The sequence below is a fragment of the Mus caroli genome, unplaced genomic scaffold (assembly GCF_978045245.1).
Source record: "Mus caroli unplaced genomic scaffold, Mus_caroli_1 scaffold_6, whole genome shotgun sequence".
NCBI lineage: Eukaryota > Metazoa > Chordata > Mammalia > Rodentia > Muridae > Mus > Mus caroli.
The window spans coordinates 42,480,048-42,492,828 of NW_028227261.1; the positions used below are offsets into that span (position 1 = coordinate 42,480,048).

Genomic DNA, 12,781 nt, shown 5'->3' on the forward strand with positions numbered 1-12,781 from the left:
CCTGTAGATAGACAGGACCTCAAGCAGAGGAACAGGGTTACTAACCCACAGTCAGAATTTCTGAACTAGAACTGTTCTTGTCTAAAAGAACTGCAGGGACAAAAATGGAGAAGAGATTGAAGGAAAGGCAGGCCAATGACTGGCCCAATTAGGAATTCATCTCATGGCGGGGGTACCAAGGTCTGACACTATTACTGATGCTATGATGTGCTTACAGACAGGAGCCTGGCATGGCTGTCCCCTGAGAGGCCCTATGAGCCCCTTATTGAGCCAGAAACAGAGTCTTACACCCAATCATTGAACTGAAGTCAGGGACCTCTATAGTTGAATTAGGGGAAGGATTGAAGAAGCTGAAGTGGAAAGGAACCACATGGAGAGAGCAATGGCATAGAAGACCATCAGTCTCAACTAACCCAGACTCCAGGAAGATGGAGTCACCAACCAGGAGCATACACAGGCCAATCTGAGGCCCCTGGTACAAATATAGCAGAGTTCTGCCTGGTCAAGCCTTAGTGGGAGACAATGTACTTAATCCTTGAGATCCTTGAGGCCCCAAGGAATGGTGAGCCTTGGAGGGGAACATCTTAGAGGCAAAGTGGGGGGAGGTGAATGGGATGAGGAATTGTGTGAGGAGAGACCAAGACCATGATGGGAATGTTAATAAATAAAATAATGAAAACTGAAAAAAAGGATAAGCTTTTCATTTTATCACAACAAACAAAAGTAACAAATAAAGGCATTGATTGTCAAAAAGTGGGGTGTTTCTATGAAGAATCTTTCTCTGCTGGTTTTTTAAAATTTTATTTTCACTTTTTTTGTTTTTTTTTGAGAAACAGAAGACTTTGAAACATTGGACTAGAAAATCAAACACTAGACACCTACCTAAGCAGGCCCTTCTCCTAGTAGATGGAAGACAGTGCTGAGAATAGTGTGGGTTAAGGAGGCCCAACTCTAGATCTTCCAAGAACAATAAGATCTCTGTAAACAAGTGGGCTAAAGTCCATTCACAGGGTATTTTGGAAAAAAATCTGGCTATTTTCTGTCCACATCCTCCTAATTTACAGGAAGCTGAACTTAATGGATTCAGTTCTTTGGCATAGGAAATTTCAAGAAAGCATAATTCTAGAAAACTCCTTTCTCTTCTAGAAGCTAACTATCAATAACTTCAAGACTAGGGATGAAATTTCACATTCAATTTATATTCCTTGCTGGGGTTCAATCTGCTTTAGGCTTATGCAGGTCTTTTTCATGCAGTTACATCTACTCTGAGTTAATGTATATAGCTTCCCTATTATATCAGAATATATTATTTCCTTGTAGTTATTCTCCACCACAGGCTCTTATAGGTGTCTAAAATTATCTTTGAGCACTGAGAGGGGTTGCAATATACATGTCCCTTTAGGGTTGACCTTTCTACAGCTGTTTATGGCCTGTATCCAGGTCAGTTGTTGATTGGAACTTAAATCCAATGAAAAAATGGTTTGTTAATCCTTTGGTGTCTGTACCACTCTATTACAGCAGCTTGCTTGCAGAGTTCATATCTGGGTATAGGGTATAATTAATTACTTTTCTCCTGTGGAAGCATATACAGCACCTTCCAAAACTATGAAAGCTTATTAATACGGATGAATCATTCAGAACTGAAGAGATGGCCTAGTTATTAAAGACTAAAAATCACATTCAGTGATTTCTTTTTTTTTATTTCTTCACATTTCAAACAGGACACTGACATAGCTCTCTCTTGTGAGTCTATGCCAATACCTGACAAATACAGAAGTGGATGCTCACAGTCATCTATTAGATGGAACACAGGTCCCCTAATGAAGTAACTAGAAATTACCCAAGGAGCTAAAAATGATATAAACTAACCAGTATCCCCAAGAGCTCTGTCTCTAGTTGCATATGTAGCAGAGGATGGCCTAGTTGGCCATAAATAGGAAAAGAGGCCCTTGGTATTGCGAAGATCATATGCCCTAGTACAGGGAAATTTCAGGCCTAGCAAGAGAGAGTGGGTGGTTTTGGGAGCAGTGCTGGGGGAGGGTTTAGGGTGTTTTGGGGATAGCATTTGAAATGTAAATGAAGAAAATGTCTAATAAAAAACTATAAAAATTCTAAAAATATATTATTTATAGATCATCTTTGTAATTTGCAATCAAAAATGTTTTGATTGTTGTTTAAGCATATTCCCTAAAAATATACAAAGAATTTTAAATTTTATTTAGTTTAAGCATAATCCTGAAAAACAGATATTTCAGTGTATATATATTTCTGAATGGTATATTTTAAGGATTTTTTTTCAATTTTAAATTATGTGTATTTTTATCTGCACCTGTATGTGGATGTGTGCATGTGAGTGCATATCCAGAAAGAAGTTTGGAAAGGGTTTTGGATCCCTTGAAACTGGAGTTAGAGATGGTTATGAACCATCTAACATGAGTACTCAGAGACAAATTTTGGGCCTCTTGAAAAGCAGCAAACACTCTTAACCATTGAGCCATTTCTCCAGCCTGCTTCACAAATATATTTTAATTCTTTCAGGAAATATTCAGAGTTGTGATTCATTATATGTTTACAAGTTAACTTTTTATAAATGTAGATATTCTCATACCTGGTAGTTATTATTTATATTTTGATATTAGCTTATGCAAATTACAAAGATGATCTATAAATAATATATTTTTAGAATTTTTATAGTTTTTTATTAGACATTTTCTTCATTTACATTTCAAATGCTATCCCCAAAACACCCTAAACCCTCCCTCAGCACTGCTCCCAAAACCACCCACTCTCTCTTGCTAGGCCTGAAATTTCCCTGTACTAGGGCATATGATCTTCGCAATACCAAAGGCCTCTTTTCCTATTTATGGCCAACTAGGCCATCCTCTGCTACATATGCAACTAGAGACAGAGCTCTTGGGGATACTGGTTAGTTTATATCATTTTTAGCTCCTTGGGTAATTTCTAGTTACTTCATTAGGGGACCTGTGTTCCATCTAATAGATGACTGTGAGCATCCACTTCTGTATTTGTCAGGTATTGGCATAGACTCACAAGAGAGAGCTATGTCAGTGTCCTGTTTGAAAAATCTTTTTGGCTTATGCAATAGTGCCTGGGTTTGGTGGTTGTATATGGGATGGATTCCCGGGTGGGGTAGTCTCTGCATGGTCTTTCCTTCTGTCTCATCTCCAAACTTTGTCTCTGTACTCCTTCCATGGGTATTTTATTCCCCATTCTAGGAAGGAATGAAGTATTCATACTTTGGTCTTCCTTCTTCTTGAGTTTCATGTGTTTTGCAAATTGTATCTTGGCTATTTTAAGTTTCTGGGCTAATATCTGCTTATCAGTAAGTGCATACAATGTATGTTCTTATGTGATTGGGTTACCTCACTCAGGATGATATCCTCCAGATGCATCCATTTGCCCAAGAATTTAATGAATGCATTGATGTTAATTGCTGAGTAGTACTCTATTGTGTAAATGTACCACATTTTCTGTATCCATTCCTCTGTTGAGGAACATCTGGGTTCTTTCCAGATTCTGGCTATTATACATAAAGCTGCTATGAACATAGTGGAGCATGTGTCCTTATAACAAGTTGGAACATGTTCTGGGTATATGCCCAGGAGAAGAATTGCTGGATCTTCAGGTAGTATTATGTCCAATTTTCTGAGGAAACACAAGACTGATTTTCAGAGTGGTTGTACCAGCTTGCAATCCCACCAACAATGGAGGAGTGTTCCTCTTTCTTTACATCCTCGCCAGCATCTGCTGTCACCTGAATTTTTTTATCTTAGTCATTATGACTGGTGTGAAGTGAAACCTCAGGGTTGTTTTGATTTGCATTTCCCTGATGAACATTTTTTTCAGGTGCTTCTCAGCCATTCTGAATTCCTCAGTTGAGAATTCTTTGTTTAGCTCTGTACACAATTTTTTGATGGGGATGTTTGATTTTCTGGAATCCATCTTCTTAAGTTCTTTATATATATTAGTCCCCTATCTGATTTAGGTTTGGTAAAGATCCTTTCCCAATCTGTTGGTGGCCTTTTTGTCTTATTGAAGATGTCTTTTGCCTTACAGAAGCTTTGCAATTTTATATGGTCCCATTTGTAAATTCTTAATCTTACAGCACAAGCCATTGATGTTCTGTTCAGGAATTTTTGCCCTGTGACCATATCTTTGAGGCTTTTCCCCACTTTCTCCTCTCTAAGTTTCAGTGTCTCTGGTTTCATGTGGAGTTTCTAAATCCATGTAGACTTAACCTCAGTACAAGGAAATAAGAATGGATCAATTCTCATTCTTCTACATGATAACTGCCAGTTGCACCAACACCATTTGTTGAAAATGCTGTCTTTTTTTTCCACTGGATGCTTTTAGCTCCCTTCTCAAAGATCAAGTGACCATAGGTCTGTGGATTCATTTCTGGGTCTTCAATTCTATTCCATTGATCTACCTGTCTGTAGCTGTATCAATACCATGCAGTTTTTATCACAATTGCTCTGGAGTATAGCTTTAGGCCAGGCATAATGGTTCCACCAGAGGGTTTTTTTTTTTTTATCATTGAGAAGAGTTTTTGCTATCCTAGGATTTTTTTTTATTTATTTCAGATGAATTTGAAAATTGCCCTTTTTAATTCAGTAAAGCATTGAGTTGGTATTTTGATGGGGATTGCATTGAATCTGTAGATTGCTTTTGGCAAGATAGCCATTTTTACTATATTGATCCTGCCAATCCATGAGCATGGGAGATTTTTCCATTTCTGAGATCTTCTTTGATTTCTTTCTTCAGAGACTTGAAGTTCTTATCATATAGATTTTTCATTTCCTTAGCTAGAATCACACCAAGGTACTTTTTAATATTTGTAACTATTGTGAAGGGTGTTGTTTCACTAATTTCTTTCTCAGCCTGTTTATCCTTTGTGTAGAGAAAGGCCCTTGATTTGTTTGAATTAATTTTATACCCAGCTATTTAATTGAAGCTTATTTTATTTATCAGCTTTAGGAGTTCTCTGGTGGAATTTTTAGGATGACTTATATATACTATCATATCATCTGCAAATAGTGATGTTTTGACTTCTTCCTTTCCAATTTGTATCCCCTTGATCTCCTTTTGTTGTCCAATTGCTCTGGCTAGAACTTCATGTACTATATTGAATAGTTAAGGGAGAAAGTGGGCAGCCTTGTCTAGTCCCTGATATTAGTGGGATTGCTTCTAGCTTCTCTACATTTACTTTGATGTTGGCTACTGGTTTGCTGTATATTGCTTTTACTATGTTTACGTATGTGCCTTGAATTCTTGATCTTTCCAAGACTTTCATCATGAATGGATGATGGAGTTTTGTCAAATGGTTTCTCAACATCTAACGAGATGATCATGTGGTTTTTGTCTTTGAGTTTGTGTATATAGTGGATTACATTGATGAATTTCCATATATTAAACCATCCCTGCATCCCTGGTATGAAGCCTACTTGGTCATGATGGATGATCATTTTGATGTGTTCTTGGATCAGGTTTGCCAGGATTTTATTGAGTATTTTTGCATCGATATTCATAAGGGAAATTGGTCTGAAGTTCTCTATATTTGTTGGGTCTTTATGTGGTTTAGTTATCAGAGTAATTGTCGCTTCATAGAATGAATTATGTAGAGCAGGTTGTGTTTCTATTTTTGTGGAATACTTTGAGGAGAACTGGAATTAAGTATTCTTTGAAGGTCTTATAGAGTTCTACAATAAACCCATCTGGTCCTGGGCATTTTTAAAATTTTTTTCTTTTTTTCTTTTGGTTGGGAGGCTATTAATGACTGCTTCTGTTTCTTTAGAGGATATGGGATTGTTTAGATCATTAATATGATCCTGATTTAACTTTCATACCTGGTATCTGTCTAGAAGTTTGTCCATTTCATCCAGGTTTTCTGGTTTTGTCGAGTATAGCCTTTTGTAATAAGATCTGATGGGGTTTTGGATTTCCTCAGGTTCTGTTGTTATGTCTTCCTGTTCATTTCTGATTTTGTTAATTAGGATACTGTCCCTGTGCCCTCTAGTGAATCTGGCTAAGGATTTATCTATCTTGTTGATTTTCTCAAAGAACCATCTCCTGGTTTGGTTGATTTTTTTGAATAGTTTGTTTGTTTGTTTTCACTTGGTTGATTTCAGCCCTGAGTTTGATTATTTCCTGCCATCTACTCTTCTTGGGTGAATTTGCTTCCTTTTGTTCTAGAGGTTTTAGCTGTCCTGTCAAGCTGCTAGTGTATGCTCTCTCTACTTTCTTTTTGGAGTCACTCAGCGCTAGAGTTTTCCTCTTAGGACTGCTTTCACTGTGTTCCATTCGTTTGGGTATGTTGTGGCTTCATTTTCATCAAACTCTAAAAAGTCTTTAATTTCTTTCTTTATTTCTTCCTTGACAAAGGTATCATTGAGTAGAGTATTGTTCAGTTTTCACGTGAATGTCAGCTTTCCATCATTTATGTTGTTATTTAAGATCAGCCTTGGTCCATGTTAATCTGATAGCATGCATGAGATAATTTCAATATTTTTGTATCTGTTGAGGCCTGTTTTGTGCCCAGTAATATGTTCCATTTTGGAGAAGGTGCCATGAGGTGCTCCACAGAAGGTATATCCTTTTGCTTTAGGATAAAATGTTCTGTAGATATCTCTTAAATCCATTTCTTTCATAACTTCTGTTAATTTCAATGTGCCCCTGTTAAGTTTCTGTTTCCAGAATCTGTCCATTGTTGAAAATGGAGTGTTTCTTTCTTCCTTGACAAAGGTATCATTGAGTAGAGTATTGTTCAGTTTTCACGTGAATGTCAGCTTTCCATCATTTATGTTGTTATTTAACTATTATTGTGTGAGGTGCAACATTTGCTTTGAGCTTTACTATACTCTCTTTAATGAATGTGAATGCCCTTTCATTTGGAGCATAGATATTCAGAATTGAGAGTTCATCTTGGAAGATTTTACTTTTTAGCTGTATGAAGTGCCCCTCCTTGTCTTTTTAACTTTGTGTTGGAAGTCGATTTTATTCGATATTAGAATGACTACTCCAGTTTGTTTCTTCAGACCATTTGCTTGGAAATTTTTTTCCAGCCTTTTACCCTGTAGTAGTGCCTTTCTTTTTCCCTGAGTTGGGTTTATTGTAAGCAGCAAAAAGTTGGGTCCTACTTATGTATCAAGTCTGTTAGTCTATACCTTTTTATTGGGGAATTGAGTCCATTCATATTAAGAGATATTAAGGAAAAGTAATTGTTGCTTCCTGTTATTTTTGTTGTTAGATTTGGGATTCTGTTCTTTCAGCTGTCTTATTTTAGGTTATTTTAAGGATTACTTTCTTGCCTTTTCTAGGGTGTAGTTTCTGTCCTTGTGTTGATGTTTTCCCATTATTATCCTCTGAAGGACAAGATTCATGGAAAGGTGTTGTGTGAATTTGGTTTTGTCATGGAATACCTTGGTTTCTCCGTCAATGGTAATCGAGATTTTTGCTGGGTATAGTAGCCTGGGCTTCCATTTGTGTTCTCTTAGTGTCTGGATAACATCTGTCCAGGATCTTCTGGCTTTCATAGACTCTGGTGAGAAATCTGTGTAATTCTAATAGTTCTGCCTTTATATGTTACTTGACCTTTTTCCCTTACTGCTCTTAATATTCTATCTTTATTTAGTGCATTTGTTGTTCTGATTATTATGTGTTGGGAGGAATTTCTTTTCTGGTTTAGTCTATTTGGAGTCCTGTAGTCTTCTTGTATGTTCATGGGTATCTCTTTCTTTAGGTTAGGGAAGTTTTCTTCTATAATTTTGTTCAAAATATTTACTGACTCTTTAAGTTGAATCTTCATTCTCATCTATACCTACTAGCCTTAGGTTTGGTCTTCTCATTGTGTCCTGGATTTCTTGGATGTTTTGGGTTAGGAACTTTTTGCATTTTTGCATTTTCTTTGATTGTTGTGTCCATGTCTATGGATTCTTCTGCACCTGAGATTCTCTCTTCTATCTCTTGTATTCTGTTGCTGATGCTTGCATATATGGTTCCTGATTTTTTTCCTAGGATTTCTATCTCCAGAGTTGTCTCCCTTTGGGTTTTCTTCATTGTTCCTACTTCCATTTTTAGATCTTGGATGGTTTTGTTCAATTCCATCACATGTTTGGTTGTGTTTTCCTGTAATTCTTTAAGGCATTTTTGTGTTTCCTCTTTAAGTTCTTGTACCTGTTTAGTGCCAGGAGCCATGACCTCAGCCATGGCCTTGTGGATATTTTCTAGCTCACATAAACAATTTTGAGAGAACATACGTGGTCATAACAGTAAGAATGTTTGTGGCTAAGGAGGACACTCTTATCATTCGTTCCAGAAGCTGAATATTGCTGCCTGACCTTCAGAGAGCTCCCCTGGCTCTTCCCCCTCTCTTCTAGCCTCCTTTTGCTTATGCTTATATTGCCACTCCTGAATAAAGTTTTCAGAGATTGAGCACTAAAATTGACTTGCTCTCATTCTTTGTGTCTCTTGTCCCTAGCACTCTCTCTCTCTGTTCTGCCCTGGGTCACCGTTGATTATCCCTGCAGGTTTGGGCACTTTAGCAGTGTTTTTACTCTATTTCCTTGAGCGATTTTTTGTGTTTCCTCTGTAAGGGCTTCTACCTGTTTAGCAGTGTTCTCCTGTATTTCTTTAAGTGAGTTATAAATGCCCTTCTTAAAATCCTCTACCAGCATTATGAGATATGATTTTAGATCTTAATCTTGCTTTTTTGTGTGTGTTGGGGTATCCAGGACTTGCTGTGATGGGCATACTGGGTTCTTATGATGGCAAGTGGTCTTGGTTTCTGTAAGTAAGATTCTTACATTTGCCTTTTGTCATCTTGTAATCTCTGGTGTTAGATGTTCTAGCTGTCTCTGGCTGGAGCTTATCCTCCCGTGATTCTTTAGCCTCTGTCAGCATTTCTTGGAGACCAACTCTCCCCTGTCTCCCAGTTGTCAGAACACTCTCTGCAGGCAAGCTCTTTTTTTGCAGGGAAGGTGCACAGAAGTCTGGAGTTTAGATCTACCTCCTGATTCCTGGGGTCAGAGCCCTTCCTGGAGGCTGACTCTACTCTGGCAGGGAAGGTGTTCAGGGATCTAGGTCTCAGCATGGTCTCCTGGCTGAGGATGAAGACCTGAAGGGACTCTGTCCAAGAAGCTCTGTTGCTTCTGCTACCCATGTGCTCTCCTGTGTATACTGGTCTCAGTGATCTCAAGATGCTGAGTGTGCTAGGGCCTGTCTTTGACCTCAAGATCCCTGGTGTGATAGGATACCCTCAGTATGGAGAGTCCTCTGGGGACCTTGGGGCCCTCAGCTGAGATCGCGCCCATGATGGTGCAGGGGTGGCATCTACCAGAAGGAACTCCAGCCACTGGTTAGGCAAGTTTCCTTTGTCCCTGTTCCTGCTAGCACAAGACCCTCTGGGTTTTTTTGAACTGTTGTTGCATTCCACTCACTAGTGATCTCAAGGTCCCAGGTGTGCTAGGTTGTCTGCAGTGTGGAGAGTTCTCTTGGGACCTTAGGGCCCTCCACTGAAATTGGGCTGAAGATGGTGCAGGGCTAGAAATTTTCAATAGCTAGTAAAATATTTTCTTTTGCTGATAACCACTGAGTTTATACAAAAGTTTATTTTTTGTTGTTTCAAAACACTTTACCCTAAAGTTTTGTAATGATGCTTTTATTGCTTTCAATATGCTTTCTTTAAATTTAAATCCCATGTTCAGGCTTGAGGAAAAATTGTCAAGAAATCATTTTTTTAAAAATCCACATTATTTAAATCCTTACTGAATTTAAGGTATGGAGGAAGGTATGCATCACAGGCCATGTGGATACTTCTAGGAATCAAAATCTATATATTGTTTTGCCCTGAAACTATATAGACACAAACAATAAAAACAGTGCAACATGTACCTGGAAGGAGCTTGAGGGAGGAAAGAGAAGAGGGGATGCAGTATAATTCTATTTTATTAAAAATGTATTTTTAAAAATCTATACTTTTTAGACAGAACAAAATTTAATCAGAATACCCCCTTGATTATATGTTTATACATATAAATTTTAAAGTTCAAAACATTATCCTTTTCTGTCTTTCTTTACTCTGTCAAGTTTCCAAGTTGAGAGTACAATTCAATCTTAAAGTCTGAAGAAGATTGAAGAGCCTCAATCCTCTTCAAAACTTTCCTGATGCTGACTAAGTTTTTTATCTTCACAAGTTCCTAGGGCATCTGAACTTGAGAGCAGAAGAGGGTCAAAAATATCCTCTTCACAACGTTCTTGATCCTGATTAAATGTTGTTTCTTCATAAGTTTCTAGGGACATTTGGCTGTCCACATCATAATTTTCTTGGAACTTAGCAGATTTAGAACTGTTTTGCTCAGCGTCGTGTGTAGAAATATCTATATTCATGGAAGGTAAGCAGGGCATCTTACCACAACCTGAAAGAAAGCATTTTATTATCTAACACATCAACACACACACACACACACACACACACACACACACACACACACACACTCACTGCAACTTGTTGTTCACAATTGTCATACTAATGTTAAAAGAAAGGTCCTTATCTACAATGAGATACTCAAGAACCACAGTGCTAGAAAATCATTAGACTTAAAGGACGAATTTGACATAGTTTGGAATATGTAAGTCTTGGCAGATACAGATATTTTATCTCAATTGTTGGGTGTATATACACAGGACTCTATATTATTAAAGCCATGAGATCCCTGTGTGCTGTTATGTGAATGTATAAGGCTTTCAGATCTCTTAATATGGCTGGCCTCACCATCTTAACTTCTGAATTTAGAAATGAGATCTTCAGAATAGCTTTATAGCTTATTTAAGGCAAAAGTGACTGGGACAGTTCATTTTTTTCTAAATGATCATTAACTGTGAAGTTTCTTTTTATTTATTCTCTCATACAATATATCTTGACTACAGTTTTCCTCTTCTTCTTTTCCTGCCAGTTCCCACCTCCACTTCCATTCTCCTCCACATCCACTCATCCTCCATTCCTTTCAGAAAAAGTAGACCTCCCATAAATATCAATGAAACATGGAAAAAACCATTCATATCAAGGTTTAACAAGACAACCCGCTAGGAACAAAAGCATCCCAAGAGCAAATGAAAGAGTCAGAGATACCCCTTCCCACTGCTAGGAGTTTCACCAAAACAATATTACATAAGCAGAGGACATAGTAAAGACCCTTACAGGCCCTATGTTTGCCACTTCAGTCTCTGTCAGTCTCTAGGAGCCATGTTAGTTAATTGTGTGAACTGTGATCCTGTGGTATCCTCAATACCTTTGGCTCCTAAAATTCTCCCTCCCTCTTTCTGCAGGCGTACATGATCTCCAAAGGTGAGGAATATGATTGAGATCTCCTACATAGACATTATAACTACCTACCATTTGGCTGTGGGTCTCAATTTATGCGCCCAGCAGCTGTCAGAGGAAGTCTCTCTGATGACAAGTAGGCTAGATGCTAATCTATGTGTATAGGAGTGGATACAATTAGGAATCAGTTTATTGATTTTTTTCTATCCTAGGTCTATAGGGTATCTATCTACCTTCTAGATCCTGGCTACCTGGGCAGTGTATTACATAGGCTTCTTCTCCTCTCATAATCCTCAAATTATACCAGTAATTTCTTGGCCATTTGCACACATTTTACACCTTTATTACCTGAGTATACCTATCACTCATGATAGATAGTAGGTTTTGTTGCATTGGTATACTCCCACCGCTAAATGCCTGCCTGGTTAATGTTCTATATCCTCCATTACTAGGAGTCCTCTTTAGGGTGACCGTCATAGAATCCTGAAGTTTCTACTGAACTAAGTTTATACACTGCTTCCAAATGCCAATTCGAGTCATCCACTCATCTTTCACAGTTCTCTGTCTCTACCTCCCTTTCTCCATCCCTCCCTATCACCTTATCCCTCCTATTCACATTCCTATCTGCTCCTAAAAATCTGTTCTATTATCTCTTCCCAAGGGGATCCAAATTAACAAAACCAGAAATTAAAATTAACAACAGAAATCCAAAGAATCTTTAGGTCATACATGAAAAACTTCAACTCCAAACCAAACCAAACCAAACCAAACCAAACAAAACAAAACAAAACAACAAAACCAAAAAATAAAAAAAACAACCCCCCCACAAAAAACCAAAAAAAACCCCCAAAACAAAAACAAAACACAACAAAACAAAAAAAAACAACAGAAAAAACAGAAACAAAACAAAACAAAAAACAAACCTCAACTCCACAAAATTGAAAAATCTAAATGAAATAGATAATTTTCCTGATAGAACCCACTTACCTAAATTAAATCAAGATCAGATAAACAATTTAAATATAACTGCAACCTTTAAGGTAATAGAAACAGTATTAAAAGTCTCCCCACCAAAACAGCCCAAGGCAAGATGATTTTAGTGTAGAGCTCTATCCAACTTTCAAAGAAGAGCTAATACCAATACTCCTTAAACTATTTTGCAAAACAGAAACAGAAGGAACATTGCCAAATTAATTTTAAGAGGGCACAGTCACACTGATATCCTATCTAAATGTCACAAAGATGCAACAAAGAGAACTACAGACCAGTTTCCCTTGTGAAAAAGATATTCTACACTGTCTCCATTGCGTATCACAAGGGAGGGGTGAAACATCATCAGTGAGCTCATGAAACAGCAAATTCCTTTATTATTCTCACCACATAAATAATGATGGATCGTGTCCTTCATATAAGAATTTGGAGCCTTGCTTCATCTGGCAGCCC

At 37.7% G+C, this 12,781-nt stretch overlaps 1 protein-coding gene across 1 annotated transcript in view; it reads right to left on the reverse strand.

Moving 5' to 3' along the window:
- Positions 1 to 10,099: 10,099 nt before the first annotated feature.
- Positions 10,100 to 12,781, reverse strand: part of LOC110288469 (selection and upkeep of intraepithelial T-cells protein 11-like) — a 48,844-nt gene continuing 46,162 nt past the window's right edge. Inside the window, exons 6-7 of the mRNA XM_085838413.1 lie at positions 10,236 to 10,433; positions 10,100 to 10,137 (exon numbers count right to left, since the gene is read on the reverse strand). Of these exons, the coding sequence (XP_085694539.1) occupies positions 10,100 to 10,137; positions 10,236 to 10,433 (236 nt within the window). The remainder of the gene's footprint in view (positions 10,138 to 10,235; positions 10,434 to 12,781) is intronic.